This window comes from Nanorana parkeri, unplaced genomic scaffold (genome assembly GCF_000935625.1).
Source record: "Nanorana parkeri isolate BGI_ZX_2015 unplaced genomic scaffold, ASM93562v1 scaffold539, whole genome shotgun sequence".
NCBI lineage: Eukaryota > Metazoa > Chordata > Amphibia > Anura > Dicroglossidae > Nanorana > Nanorana parkeri.
Genome location: NW_017306807.1, coordinates 233,576 through 249,900, shown reverse-complemented (window position 1 = coordinate 249,900; position 16,325 = coordinate 233,576). Strand labels below are relative to the sequence as shown.

General features: G+C 44.2%; 1 protein-coding gene across 1 annotated transcript; it reads right to left on the bottom strand.

Annotated features, from left to right (window-relative positions):
* Positions 1-4,873: 4,873 nt before the first annotated feature.
* SMG8 (SMG8, nonsense mediated mRNA decay factor) lies at positions 4,874-12,723 on the bottom strand. The gene is made up of 5 exons (XM_018561719.1): positions 11,099-12,723; positions 9,190-9,335; positions 7,580-8,461; positions 5,279-5,540; positions 4,874-4,884 (listed from the first exon to the last, which is right to left on the bottom strand). The coding sequence occupies exons 1-4, from the start codon at positions 12,639-12,641 to the stop codon at positions 5,343-5,345; spliced, it is 2,769 nt and encodes a 922-aa protein (XP_018417221.1). The 5' UTR covers positions 12,642-12,723; the 3' UTR covers positions 4,874-4,884; positions 5,279-5,342.
* Positions 12,724-16,325: the final 3,602 nt, after the last annotated feature.

Below are 16,325 nucleotides of genomic sequence, written 5' to 3'. Positions count from 1 at the left end.
TTCAACACCTCACTCAAACAGCAGGGCTCCTTTAAAACATGTGGTAGCAGCTACTGTTTTGTGTGTAAAGGGTAAACTGCGGAGTTAACCAATCCTAGTGACAATCGCTCTCCGTCTGCTGGCCTGATATTGTTGCTCCACGATCTGGGAAATCTCTGTGCAGGGTGAGGCTGGGAGTGGTTTCGCTATGTCCTTGTGACAGCTTGGTCGGTTCCGAATTGCGTATAGGCACGTGTTGTGGACGTACAGTGGATTTGGACAGGCACATCTGTCACATCTGGTACTATGGAGCCTAATGCTCTGGAGGATTTTTTGAGCGATGTAATCGCATAACTTGTTGTTTTGTTTGTCAGTATTCCATTGTTTGACCATGTATTCCACCTATTATTTCCGGGTCCATGAGACACACAGAATTACAGGCAGGACCATGCATTCTTATATGTTGTATGTAGTCCTGTCATTTTTAGGCTTTTACCTCACTTCATGGTAACCTTCGTAAGCCCCTCTGATGATGCTGTCATGGCGAAACCTGTCATAGACGCTGTGTTTGGTTTGGTATTATTATTTTACAGGATTTACAATATAAGGAAGACATTCCAATTACAATACAATTCAAGACAAGATGGTAAGGAGGAATTGTTTGAGAATGTGATAGTCCAGTGGTTAGGTTGAGGTCCTGTCTGTAGCCATACGTTTTTTCCATTTCCACCCTGTATGTTGGATTTCTGGTTGAAATGATGAACTTCATTACCAGGACATCATCACCAAGTCCTATCGTGTAATGGTGGAATATTACTGTCTATTGCTGTTATAACTTTTTTAAAGTGGCAGGTGAATACCACCAAGAAGGCATCACATTTGTTATGAAGTACCTTTGCAAAATTGTATATGCAAGTTCAGCCAATGTGGCCGTTCTACTATATCTATTGCTGTGCTATATATTACATCTACGTTTAAAGTGACACTAAACTTAGGAGCTAAATCTTATAAGTACGTTCAAGTACCCTAACTAATAACAAAAATGTATCTTATTTGTGGATCACTCAGCTGTAGATCCTCAAATCATCTCTGAATTCATAGTGACTACAATCTCACGTTTTGTTTACTAATTTGTATTGCGATTGTAGTCCATCACAGGAGTGAGCTTGGAGTGGTGACTACTTTACAACACACACAGGGACCATGGGGAATAAAAGCAACCACCCTCCTGAATGAAGGACAGTGTCAGCACCAATTTAGAAATGATTTGAAGATCTACTAGTGGTATTTGAACTTCTATAGGGCTTTAAAGACAATCACTGTGGATTACATTTAAACTCGTAGGTGACATTGCCTTCTACTGGACACACAGCACACAACTTTATCTTGGCTGATCTTTGGCTACAGTGGCATTTTGGTGTGTTAAGGGATAGTTCCCCAGATCAGCACTTCTCAACCACAACACACTTTAAAAAGTATGCAAACTCTTGAAGCACTCCAGTCTAAAATGTAAAATGCAGTCGCTCCAAAATCCATACCAGAACCTTATCCAATATAAGGGTCCGGTATGGATTTTTAAAGGGGGAACCCAGGCAAAACACAAAAAAATGTGGGGTTCTCCACTCTGCATGAGAGTCTCCTCTTGACCTTAGGACCCCCTTTAGGCCCCCCTCTTTCACTTCAGAACCCCTTTACACTAAGGGTGCCCCACATTAGTGTCCCCCTTGTTCACATCAATGTGAAAGTGTGCTTGTACTTATTGTACCAGCAGTGCTGTTTTTTGTTATAGAAGTGATCTAGCATAGCAGTTCCATTCTGGGGACTATACCTGCAATAGACAAGAGACATGACCTAGCACCTTATGGTGCCTGTTTGGCAGTAAATGTATTTCACATCCTACCCTGCATTCCATTTTGGCAAAAAACAAATAATTGGGGGTGTGGCTACCACTTGAGCAATATGGCCACATAACCTCTCTGCTCTGGTTTGCTGCTAGGCAGACTTCACTAAATTGCCACAGACTGACGTCCCTCCCTGAGCATCGGCAGATCCGATCATCATGACCCGTAAGAGAAAAGACGGGTCTAGACCACAGAAACTGACAGAGTTTTTTCCCTCCTCAGTCCTGCGGCGTGTCCAAGATGGCAGCGGCTTCCGCTCTTCAGCTTCTTCTTCCTCCTCACCTCGGGATCAGGGAGCTTCTCTGGGCGATCCACCTCTGACACACATCTACTCCAGGCTCTGCATCTCCTGCCTCGTCACACACTGGGGGTCCTGCAAAATCCAAACCCTGGATGTCTAATGATCACATTAGCACCACGGAGGTGAGTCCATGAAACACCTTACTTGATAATACTAGGGAACTCAACAGATCCAATAAATGTTTCCCTACTTCTAATCAGCCTGTTTTGGACACCTCTATCAAAGATATGTTAATATCTCTAGGTAGTGCTATTGACACTGATATAGTGACATTGGTGCAACAACTCAGATCCGAAGTCCATGCTGTGGGCTCTAGAGTGGACCACGTAGAGCATAACATTGGAGAATTTGCCTCCACCATTAACTAGCTTATTGACTCTCATGACCAGACTGTTGATTATGTGCACTGGCTGAAAATGAAACTAGCGGACCTTGAAGATCAGTCACGCCACAACAATGTTAAGATTCACGGTGTCCCTCAATCAGTCTTGCAATCTGAGCTCCTTCATTATGCTTCAGTTAATACGTGCTATCCTTCCTGACATGTCTGCCTCTGATCTCATTATAGATAGAATCCACAGGATAGCAAAACCATTTCTTCCTGACAAGACGCCGCACGATGTGCTTATGCGCATACACTTCTTTCATGTTAAGGAACGTTTCTTGCTTCAAGCGTTTCTCTAGACTACACTTCTTTCCGGACTTATTACAAACTACCCTCAACCTCCGAAAGTAAATGGCACTAATATTGCCTACGGCTGGGGCTACCCTACAAAGATCATTGTGAACAACAGCGGATCTACACACATCAGCTCTTCATTGGAGGCCGCTACCAACATATTTCGCTTGTGGAACGTCGCTCCAGAGGATACTCCGCCTAGATCCTCTACTACTCCTGGAAAAAATTCCTTGGATTGGCAACGTGTTCCCAAAAATCGTGCACGCAAGACTTGATCTAACGGTCGTTCACCGGTCTACTTTTCTTGTTCCTATCCTCTCCTCAGTGAGCTGCAATTTTATAGTGCAGCCCTAGCACTTAGAATTACCAGGCAGAAAAGATGTCCTATAACCAAGTGGGAAGCTACCCAATTCCATCCTATGGTGCAAAAACACATGAAATCTAGGTTTTCCCTACACAGCTGAAGACCTTTTGTGTTTGACCTTCCAGCATGGAGGGGTCTTCAGCTAGAGGGGTACATAATACCAAATCCTTCTGGCCGCCTGCAATTTTTTTTTATCCCACTGTAGTACTAACAGGCCCAACCTACATGAGTGGCAACTCTGCTCAGAATTTGCCCAGCAAAGTATTCCTTACATTCTTTCCCAACCACTTAGTCGTCATGCTTTCAAATATAGCTGGCTCCAACTCTCAGCTCAGCTTCCCTGAACTTCCTGTCTCGTATAAGATCACAAGGGAGAACACAGTCTCCAGCAGTTCTCCATCTACCATGGAGAAGGGTGAAGGAAGGAGGGAAGAAGGTGGAGCAGAGGGGAGGGGAGATTCTTGCCTTGCTGTGTCTTTCTGGAGACACACACAAGGATGGCTCTATAAGGCCCTGCAAGGGAAAGGGGCCACCCTAAAACAGTATAGGAGGACCAGTGCTCAGGGGACCAGCTGATTCTGCAGTAAACAAACTTTTAAACATCAAGAAGCAGCATCCATTGTAAGCGATTTCATCAGCATTTATCCAGTTAAATCTTAAATAAGGTTTATTTATACATGTTACATACTGACAACATGATTAATGCATTTATACACAAGCATATTGAAAAACCTAAAACACACACACACGGAAATGAGAAATGACAGAATCACATACTTCTATATATTGCATCATTAGCAGAAATGTGCTGGATGTGTTCTGTACAACATTGTTGGGCGAGTGGGAGCTGGTAGAAAAGAAATTCTGTACTTTAAAATGTATTTCCACTTTCACAGCCAAATTGGGACATCTATTTTATATTTGTTACTTGTTCCCAATCACATAGCTTAGGCTAAGGAAAAATAAAAAAAATGTTTAAATACCTTTTACTTGGCTTAGGGTTTTAAGGGTTAAAATGTGTTTTCTTTTATTTCTTTGAAATGTTAGGAGGGGCTGAGAGGGGAATGAGCTGACTTGTACCTTTGTATGTTAGAGGACTATGGGGTTAAGGCTTTTCCCCATAGTTCTCCTTAGGGTAACGGGAGGAAACAAACTAGCGTCCTCCCGTCATCGTAAGCTCAGTATACCGCGAGCTACAGCTCACGGTATACCGAGACGCCGCAGCTGAAGCGGATCCCGACAATTATGCCTGGATCCGCCCAGCTGCGCGAGTGACAGCTGGCTCTGCCTATCTAGAGGCAGAACCAGCTGTACTCGCCCCCTCCGCCAGTCAGCGCTAGCAGATCGGGGAGGGGGGAATCCAGCCCCTCTCCTGTCACGGCAGAGAGCTGTGACAGGATCGAGAGGTGAGCGAACGCCGGTATGTGTTCGCTCACTTCTCGATCTACTGAGCCGACCTGTGACAGTCTCATTGTCACATGTCGGCTAGAACTATGAGGCGAGTGAAAAGCACTCGCCTCATAGTTCTCCTTTAATGATACTTATCAGATAAACACAATCCTCAAAATTAAGTCCCAAGACTTTCCATTAGGACAGATCACTGTGAAAGAGCTAAGAAAAACCTGAAAATCAGCCATTTTGCCTGATTCAATATATACAACTGGATGTTTGAAGTAAGCAGTTCACTTCACTCTAATAAATTAACCCCAATATGTTGCAACTTACACCATGCAACATTTACTTATATAACATACGGGATTTGTTACCAATCTCAGGTAAGGAAATGCACAGCAACATTTTTCTTGCCTTGCTTTAAGCAATTATTCACTACAGTACACTAACAAGCACCAGATTCCCTGGTCTATCCCATTAAGTGAATCGGTATTCTAAAGCACTGCACCACACAATAATAGTCAGTAATCAAAATGTACAATTTTATGTAGGCATATAATCAGTCTCCGTCAAACAGCATTGACTTACCCTCATGGATATATTAATGCTACAGTAATAAATGGTCCATGTGATACTTAAATCACAGACATGACATAATACACAAATAATAGTCCTGTTTTATGCACCATCAAATTAATCTGATGTCACATATTCCAAAAATGTGTGCTACAGGGTGACAGCCTTCAATATCCCTCTCATAACTTTGTAACTGATCAGCTGCTGGTTTTCCTTTGGTGGGTAACAAGGTCCTCGTTCTGTCACATAGGAGTAAGGGAATCGCAAAACCCATAACCCGTCAGCTGGCAGTGTGATGTCCTGCTTCTCAGGAAAGAAAATAGGACAGGGAGGAGATCCGGTTTGCACCTAAAAACAATAAAAAGAATATATCAATAAATGTATCTATTTCAAATATATTTTAAAGAACTCCAGAAAAAAAAAATGAACCTCTGCAGTGGGGATACCCCGCACTGCAAGGGTTAAATGCCCATTTCTGTCTAGGTGTGAAAATAAAGTTATATTCACCTGAACCTCGGCGCTGGCTGTTAAGTGCTTCCTCCAGCCTGACTCCTCCTTTACTGCAGCGATGGTATGTCCCTGTGCGTCTTTACCGGGTTTCCCCGAAAGTAAGACCTACCCCGAAAATAAGACCTAGTGCTATCTTCGGGGATTTCTGTAATATAAGACCTACCCCGAAAATAAGACCTAGTTCGGGGGAGGTCTTATATTACAGACATCCCTGAAGATAGCGCTAGATCTTACCTTCGGGGTAGCTGCACATGTAATTCAATTTTACATGTAAAGACCGGCCGCAGCTCCCTCCTGTTTCTGTTTGTGGCTCCCTGGACGGCAGAGCAGACAGCAGCAGCCAGGTAAGACATCCCCCGAAAATAAGACCTAGTGTCTTTTTTCGTGAAAAAAAATAAATAAGACACTGTCTTATTTTCGGGGGAAACACGGTATGTCCATTACACAGTGTATAGGACGTGATGACTCAGGGAACTTAGACCTCTGCAGTGGAGGGGGAGGGGGAGAGAGAGACTGGAAGGACCGCTCTGGCACCCGGCTCGGAGGATCGGGTGAGTAACTTTTTTTTATTTTCACACCTGGACAAAAATGAGCAGTTACCCCTGGCTGTGCAGGGGTGGCACCACTATATGGGTTAAGAAAATGTTTCCCCGGAGTTCTTCAGGCAACATGTGAAATAAATCTGTATGCTATTGTTATCCAGCAAATGTGATAGAAAGTTCACTCAGAGTATCTTAATTCGTCTAATTCCCTGCTGCAAGAATCCAAAGAGAACCTCACAAGGTTACTAGAATTATGCTGTGTAAAATTATCTTTGTTTACTGTATAGCTAATTAAACTTGTAAAGAAGATATGAATCAGATTGGTAGCCATGAGAGACTTCTTAGTACTGTCTTTTGTTAGTATGGGAGACACACCAAGGCGTCTTGACCAGGTGTGTGGTGAATTTCTATCCTGTATTTCATGCAATCTTGGGTCACAAGATTGCTGACAAAAGTGAACAGGGTGGATGGGCGCATTGCAGATAAGCCACGGTGCCTGTATGCATCTCAAGGTGTAAATTACATTTTGAGTGAAGTGTGTACTTTCCACACATATCCTAGTGATGTACCCTCCCCCTACTTTAAAAATACTTCATAAAGCAAAATTGCCATCGATATTATGCTACAGAATACCCAACCAACAGATCTTGTCCCTGACAAGCAGAAGGTAATTGAGGTTCTAGCATTTGTGTATTAATGCTGATATACATTCAGAAGTGATCAGTAATGGGTAATCAGAACTACAATTTGGCTTGTATAGCTATAGTACACTTTAATCGGATTACTACGAGTAAACAATTGTGTTAACCCCTTCGTGACTGACGACGTACAGTGTACGTCGCCAGCATCGGGGCTGTTTAAACAGACTCCCGGCGACTTTTGCCGCCGGGACTCTGTTTAAACTTTGTTTACATCCATCTGACCTGCTTCTAAACAGCATCTACCTGCTTTTGCATTCTCACTGACTTGTATGGGGAGGGAAGCAGTCTTAAAGCAAGCAAAAGCCTGTTCACACATGCCTTAACAATACAGCCTATTATGTGAAATAAAATCCTGTTCCCTATCTCTATCTATCCTGTTCCCTACTGCACCTATCAAAGTCAAGTGACCTGAAATCACCACCTATGATACCCCAGGAACATGTTAGAAATGTTAGTGGCATCCGTGATGTAGAAGCATGTCTGTGAGAAAGATGTAAAGGAGCATAGCCTTGTGTACAGATAACTATGCTATAATAAAGTTTGGTATATTTCAGGTCATATCTCTCAGTGTGATGAAGAAAAGCATAATTGTAACAGCAGTATGGAAAAAAAAACCCGAGATATTATATATTACCTGAGGCGTCATTGTAACTTGTAAAGGTGCATCAGGAACAACAACAAATAGTCTCATGAGCTGTGCATAATGAGGCTTAAGTCCCCGTCCTTGTGACGGTGATAGAATATACAAAGGCATGTCACTGTTAAGGGCTTTAACTGCTGATTCTTTAGGTCCATTGCCTAATACTTTCATTATTTTATCAGGCCCTGAGCACATAAATCTGCGACCTCTGGAGTCCTCATATTCAAAACCCACAAATGCTCTTGCAATATCATCTCTTCTACGGCCTCTTCCCATTGCTACTCCACTTCGTTTTCCAGGGACAGACTTATTCGGAGCTGGCCATGAATTTGTGTCTAGATCACCTTCATCTTCAGGCTTTGTACGGATTACAATGTCCCAAGGCATCAAATAATTTGTCCCAGGAATAAAACCAAGTTGATCTAATCCAGTGTGGAAATTGTATGATTTTGCAGGACCAAGCTTTACTAGTGACCAGCTGGAAAATTTAGGAAGGAGACCTTTTAGACAGTTTGAGTGCATCATACCAGGGAGATATTCCACGGTGGATACTTGACGGTCCACCAAACTTGGCCTCTTTTCCCCTTTGTCTTCCGAACCTTCCCGTGGAGCCTCTCCATTTTCTGCCGCGGCTTGAGGTTCAGCTGGATATGTTCCCAAACTATCACTGGACTGACCCAGGCTGAGAGCCAGACTTAAGCTAGTACTTTCACCTTGTGTTTGAGGTTCTTTATCTTTTAGCTTCTCTGTTTCTACTTCAACCTCTGCAGAAGTAAAAGAAGTTTCATTCTTTGCGGGTGCAGGGTCAGGCGTGCTAGGCTGGAATATTGGGAAGTTAATATGATCTAGCTTTCCACAGCACTTCTCTTCTAGCATCTATAAAAAAGAAAAAAAAATGAATGCACCAACCTAAACCATAGCATAAAAACAGCACACCAAAATCAAAAGCAGTGGCATAATACTTAATAAAGATACTTTACCAATTATTTAAAGATATGTACAAATGGTTCCCCTTTAAGCTATACCATTGGTTTGAAACATAATTATTTGACCAACAAGGAAAAGTCACCGGTTCTTCCTTTATCTTAAAGAACCTGGCACATTGCATTACTGATTATTCACTTTTGTGTTATTTTATGTTTAAAAAGAGAACAGCAATTTCTATCTCCTGTCAGCGGCAGTAAAGGGTTCTTGCACACATTCTGCTTTGTACGCACTTTAGCACTCCCTTTCTGCTCTACTCCTCAGAGATCCACATTCTCCTCCCTGCTTTCCTTTTCATAACAGGACCACAGGTTTCCTTTTAGCATCGCTAAAGGATTTTGAAAGACAAAGACTAGAAGCAGTGGCCATGGGGTTCTAGAAGACAAAGCCTAAGGGCAGTGGCCATGGGGTTCTGGAAGACAAAGCCTAGAAGCAGTGGCTATGGGGTTCTGGAAGACAAAGCCTAGAAGCAGTGGCCATGGGGTCCTAGGAGAAAAAAAACCTAGAAACAGTGGCCATGGGATTCTTGAAGACAAAGCCTAGTAGTATCCATGGGGTCCTAGAAGACAAAAACAGTGGCTAAACAATTAGTTTAACAACAATAAGAGCACGCACAGTACCTGATAAAAATCATAATTGGCACTTTTTATGTCGAATGGGTCCTCACGAGGTGCCTGTTTTCTCCCACAGTTACAGTTTCCAGTTGACCTTGCACGACTATTGTGATACAGTATAGGGGGGTTTCTATCAGGTTCAATTTTCTCTCCTAAAATTTTAAAAGGAAAAAACATCAGATATAAAACAGTTGATATAACCTGGACAAAGCTAAATAAAACCTGACTGAATACAGTCCAATCTATATCTAATGACGGAGGCCAGTCAGGAAGTGAACCCGACTCCGACTTCTGCTAAGAAAGGCAATTCGTTTTGTCAGACTGCACTACACATGGCACCTGTGGAGCCTGCAAGTACCAGTAAGAGCCTTCAAATTATCCCAATGTCGTTGTGGAGCCCCTTCAGTAGATCCAGTAGACTCAGTTTTTCAACTGGATCTACTGTTCATTTAGGTCCTAGAATTTGACAGCAAAATGACGGGGGGTGGGCTTTGCAACAGATATGATGGGGCTTAAGAGTCAACTTCGTTGCTGAGACTTGGGACCCAAGTCACTTAACAGGGGCACCAACTGATTTGAAGACAAAGGTACATGCAGGAACCACAACACTTCGCCATTGCTTTTATCGGAGAATAGGAGGAGGAGGTATCCTGTTGGCAAATAACTGGGATAAAATAGGGAAAGGTAAGAGCAGTCAGGTTTATTTATTCTCTTTTAGGTGACTAACCTTAATAGAGGAGGTGGATCTCCAATGTGGAGACACAGACAATAAAAAGACTTGACCCCACTATATCCAAAACCAAAAAAAGTGTTAGGGTTAGATACAGGTTAAGCCCTAAGTGAAGCTGCAAAAGACAGTGCTAAATTTCTTTTTCTGCACATGCCCCCTCTGCTCTGCCACCAGTACCACAACTCTGAAACAGAGAGAGAACAACTTGCAGCTATAAAAATCCGAAAATTAATTTCAGTGCTGTTAGAATTAAATCTCAAACTGCAAAGCAATATGTGAGATATTAGCTTAAGGGGCCCACATGTAGAAAGGGGGCTGTGAGTGGAAAGATAAACATGCTTATTGCATCAACAATTGCAAAACGTCCAATAACTACAATAAACCAGAACAGTTATTGAAGCTGAAGTATAATCTGCTTATAGTTTGCCTTCCCTGGCTCCCCCCACAACATGCAAATTACATTTCTAAATAAAACCTTCCAGTTTTCATTCCATACTTTATTTTACACCCGGTAATGTAATCAATAGGTCTCTGTGCTTCGCTGTGCATTCATGCAATGCAGGCAGAGAAAGGCTGCAGATGAGGGGACATCAGGGTGCTGTACATAGTTTCCTGAAACAATCACAGCATTCTGCCTCATTACTCCTCTCAATGGCCCTCAGTCCTGCCTAATGCAGTGGGCTGGCTCCTGGGAGGAGTTAAGCAAATATCAAAAATGCCTTACTGGGAGGATGTCACCTGGAGGAATGGGTAATCCTAGGCAGACCACATTTATATGCAGACTGCCCTAGGTAATGCCCACATGTGATGCTGAGATTCGACAATTGAATGAAAGAGGCGGGCCAGGGACAATTAGGGTGGGGAGGAAAGAGTTGGATGATGGGTTTTTTTCTACATTTACAGGGTTATTCACAGGAGGGAGAAGTGAACAATCCAAGACAACAGAACTGGAAAGTGAGCTGAATTGGAGACTTTTTCCAATTCACCTATGTTGCCCTGGATTGTTCACTTCTCCTGCCTTCTCCAAACTCTTCACCCTTTTGTGAATAACCCTGTTAGTCCTGCTTTGTTAGACTTATTTTTGTATCATGACAAGTAGATTGAGCCCCCACTTTAGTCCTTGGATAAGTTGTTTTTTAAAAACATTTCCACACCACTGTGTATGCGTGACCTGGATGTACTTACCTGGTTTTGGCAACAAGTGAAATTTGTGCACACAGTGCTGATCTGTTAGACTCCTCTCTTCACAAAGCTGATGGCCACTGCTCCAGAATTTATAACAGTCTTCATTAAGGTGTATAGCATACTTCTGAAAAGCTGGGCCACGGGCATGCTGGCTATATACCCTCAATGCCTGTGCCAGTTGATTCTTATGGACAGTGGTAGTGTAATTATGTGGCAGATTGGACTGGTAAGCACTGTGTGCCAAAGGAAGTGCTTTTTGGCACCTGTTTTCGGAAAACTTTGTGTCAGCATCCAAATAGCCTTCTAGCACTTTCATGTTGGCCAATAGCTTTGGAGGATAGCCGCCTGGGAAAGCAGGAGGATCATCATCTTTATTCTCTATGATGACTTCGTACAATTTCAGGGCCACATTAGCCCATTTGTGATAGGTAGGCAGCTCGAAGTGAGAGGGCTGTGGGTTCCTGCCCACACTGTCATCAAAGCCCTTCTTGGTGAGTACCAGCTCCACATGCTGGAAGAGGAACTCGCTAAGTGTGCAGTCCACCAGCTGCCCAGACACACTAGCACTGCTCTCCGCGGTAAAGGACAGCTGCTGCCGGCTGTGCCTCATCATCTGGAAGCGCCGGGGCCCCGAGATCGGCATCGCTATGCCGGAAGAGTCTGTGTCCTTGACTGTGCAGTGATGTCTCAGGCCCTCCAGTAACATCCCAATGGGGTCGTCATCCTGGTCGGCCACAATGTAGACGAAGGCCTGGTTGGCCGGCACGGTGAACAGGCAGTTGATGCTCTGATTGGTGAGGACGCGGCTCTTCCGGAAAATACGGTAGATCTGGTCCTCGAGGGCGTGCTGGAGCCTCCTCTTGGGCGAGTGCTTCTTGGGCTTACCGTCCACGGCCGCCTGGCCACCTCCGCGGCTGCTGGGTTCCACCCCTCGTAAGGCTCCGTTTAGCTGAAAGACAAAGAGCAGCCGGGGAGGGCAGGGCCGGGCATTCAGCTTCCACTCCAGCCCCACAGGGCACTCTTTGAGCGCCGGCTTGAGGGACGGCAGCAGCTTCTGGCGGACGCTGTCCAGGGCGCGGAAGAGCTTCTCATAGGCGATGTCAAAGCAGCAGGTGGGATGTACCAGCAGCAGGAGGTGGGACACACAGAACAGGTAGAGGACATGCATGCAGTACAGCTTCTCCTCATCCTTCCAGAACTCGTGCGCCTCTGCATGAGGCACCCCACGCCCCAGCTCTTCGCACGCCCGGGCCAGCTGAGCCGTGTCACTGATGCCAGTCAGCAGCACGTACAGCACCCGGGACTCCTGCTCGTAGTACGTCTGGAAGAGGCTGCGCTCCCGGGCCTGTTCCGGCGGCCGGTGGAAGAGGGGGAACACATGCCGGTCACACAGAGAGTTCACCAGGCAGCCCTTGTCCCAGGCGCCCTGCAGCAGCGCCGTCTTCCCGAATATCCCCACCACGCACACCTCGTCATCCTTCCAGGCAGGCTCCGAGCTTAGCAGCTCCCGCAACAAGGACGGGCCGCCCGATGGCATCTTCATGGCCCTCTCTCTTCGCGGGGTTGCCTGGGGGAACTTTTTGGGCAGTGAACTGTCAGGTGCACTGATCTAAACTATCCGACCGGAAACATTCAGGCTGGTCCTTCCTCAAGCGTCTCATGCAGCGTCAAGATTTGTGTAGTGCTCCCTCTGCAGTCCGGCGGGAGAACTGCACACTTTTGCAATGTTGCACTGGTAAGTGAAGTGTACTATGAAAGGAATTGTTCAAAATTGGAGCCGACACAATCTGGAGCAGTTGCACATGGTAACCAATCAGCTTCTCTCTTCGGTTTGTTGAGACAAGCTTTGAAAATTAAAGATAGAATCTCAGATTCTGTCTGTTCCAGTTTTGATAAATTCCCCTCAATGTGTACAGTCCTTTTAGATCCCTGCACAGCACTGCGCTGCTGTTCATCGACTTGCAGCAGCATCCAGTGATAAAATGCAGCATGTTTTGCATCTTGTTGCAGCATACTTCCCATCACACCTGCATGTCAATGGGACCCACAGAAAACAATTGTCCCATTCACACAACGGCGGTGTGATTGGTGATGCGGTGCGATAAGATGCAAACGTGATGTATTTTATGGTACTGCACTGGATGCTAACACAGCTTGCTGCACAACATCCATCATTGCTTCCCTGATTTCCTATCCACTTCTCTCTTCTTTCTTTCTCCTCCTTCCCTGCCTTCACTTATTCACCTCTTTTCTCATCTCTGCACTGCATTTATTCTCTCCCTTTTCTACCCTCCACCCCTTTCCTTCTACCCATTCTTTCTATTCTTCATTTCCCGCCATCAACTTTGCTTCCTTCTATTCCTCCCTCTCTCCATCTCTTCCCTTCACTTCTTTCTTTTTCCCTTCTTACCTTTTTTTTTTCTTTCTTTTTCCTTTCTTTACCTCCTTTTCTTCACTGTTCCCTTTTATATCTTCTTTCTTTCTACATATTACCCCCACCCTTTCTTTCTTCTCTTGCTTATATCATTTCCTTCGTTCTATTCCTCCATTTTTCACCACCATTTCTACTCTTCATCTATCCCACTTTAAAAAAAAATAAAAATCTATCCCACTTCCTTTCTTGTCTTCCACTAATTCTCCTCTCATCTCTCCACATTGGACAAAACTGAATATGTTGTATTGGTAACTCCGAGCAGTTAAAAACGTAACCCTTGCAGTGGGGCTTCCCATGCACTGCAAGGGATAAATGCTTATTTTGGTCTAGGGTGCAAAAAAAAAGATATACTCACCCAAACCTTGGTCCTGCGGTCCCTCTCCCTCTCTGGCTGTGGTATGTCCCTCAGCGTCCTCACATCTAACGCAAGTCAATTGAGTTGTATTGCACATGAGGACGTAAATGGGGCTTAAACCGCGAGCCCAGAGAAGAAGAGGTTGTGGGGACTGGTCTAGCAAACAGGCAGGATTGAGGTTCGGGTGAGTATATGTTTTTTTATTTTACACCCTAGACCTAACTGAGCACACAGCCCTTGCAGAGTGGCGGTAGCCCCACTGCAAGGATTATATTTTTTAACTGCCCTTTAAATTATTTCCCGTTTAGCATCTCCTTCCCCTTCCTCCTTCCCCCTGTCTTAATTGCTTCTTGCTATTTTCACATCATGTCTTCCTTTCCTCTTTCTTCCTCACCTTATTTTCTTTTCTCCCCCTCACATCCCTCCACTTTTAATTCCTTTTTACTAGGGCTGTGGAAATTAAAGATTAATTTCTCGATGAATCGTTAAACTTTTTGATCGACTAAAATAATTTTGATCGCTAATGAAAACACTCACCTCTGCGCCGGCTTCCGGGGGTCCCGTCTTACTACTTTTGCTTTTCTTCTTTCTTTTACTCCTTTGATTCCTTCCATTCCCTTCCTCCTTTTCCATTAGCTTCCCTACCTTCCTTTCCATTCTTCCATCCTTCCAGCGCATTCTTTTTTTAATTAAATTTGTCATCAGAATAACAATAAATGCTGAAATAACATACATCATGCTTGAAAGGTTGGAATCAGGTGATTTACAGAGAAAGGACAAAAAGTCAATTAGCCATTTTTATTTTGTTTGAAAAAATATACTTTATTTTATATAAAAAACAAGATACTATTTTGGGGTACATTCCACCACATATGAACACAGCACATTCACAAAAATAAATTACATTCGCTCAGCAGCATGATGTGTAGCACAAGACAAGGGTCCTGGGCCCTCCATTTTACCTTGTACTAAATATGTTGTCTGTATGGATCCTCCAGAAATACTTTGCGGTGCAATGTCCGACATGCAGTGCCGGAGAAAAACCCCATGTTCCACAAATCCTACATGGCACCTCAATAAAAAACAACTTCTATAGTATACAATGAACTCCCCATCATCTTGCATTTAAGCAACCAGCACTCTCAAGCAACCCAAAAAAGAAACAATCCAGGACATATGTCCTCCAAATTTTTTTTTTTTCTCTTTTGTTTTGTTTTTTTGCCGGTGGCTTGATGCACCTGAAAATGTTGGTTGCTTGGTGCACACTAAAAAAATGTTGGTTGCTAAAATAAAAATGGGTGGTTTTTGGCAGTCAAACAAGCCATAGCCCAGGCCTGGAAAAAAAAAACTATTTTGTTTCCTTTGTCAAAATGCGAGGCATGATTGACTTCTTTTTCATTAATGAGAAACTATCCAGTTTACTTTTGGATTCACAGAAGAGATTTATGAAAGTCTGGAATTCGTGGACAACATATACCCATCCTTCTATTCCTCCAGAGAATCTCACATTCCTATGAGCTTTTTTGTTTTCGTGAAGCTTAGCCTGGGTGGTCCAGGTGCTGCTCCCTACTCCCTATTCTTCTTCTGGCTCCTTGCTTCTTTTTATACCTTTTTTTTTCTAATTTTTTCTTCTTCTTCATACTTCTGATAGTATGTTATGTCTTCTTCCGCACACCTAGTTGAGGCGGGTTTGAGTTACTTGTCTACTCACTCCCTTTTAGGACAAAGACATTTTTAAACACTTTTTTTTGTACACTAACCCTATTGGTATTACATAGGGGACTAACAAGCACCCTGTGTAATAGCAGATAGGGTGTGACAGGTCCTCTTTATGGAGGCATCAGGGGTCTTTTAGACCCCTAATGTCACCTAGAGACCCCAAACAAGCTGAGGAAGCCGACATCTGCTTTCCCAGCTTCTTGTCCTGGCTCTGAGAGCCGGAGACTGTGTACAGTGACACCGGAAGTCATGTAATACACAGCACTTCCGCATCCAGTGATCGAAGGAGAGATCAGCGGCTGGAAGCGGCTGAATCTCTCTCTGATCATTGCGGGGAGACCCACCGACCCAGTGGCCGCTGCGGGGGTACCACACGGTACAAACGATCCGGCGGCTGTTCATACTCCAGATCGATTGTAAGTCATACAGCAATCACCTGCTGTTAAAAGCAGTACCAAGAGCACGGCTGCCGGAGCAGCCGTGTTCTTGTTTTAACCACTTCTGTGGGCCACCGTCTATAGACATACTGCGGCCCGGGAAGTGGTTAAAGTGGCATTAAAGTCAATGTTTTCCCCCCCCACCAATGTAAATGCCAGCACTTACCTTAACTGATGTCTCTTATCCGATCTTCTTCTTTCCTGATGTTTTCACCTGTCCCTCCAGTGCTGCGGCGGGTCATTGATCCAGCGCTGACTCCTCTGTCGTTGCTGGCACTTCCT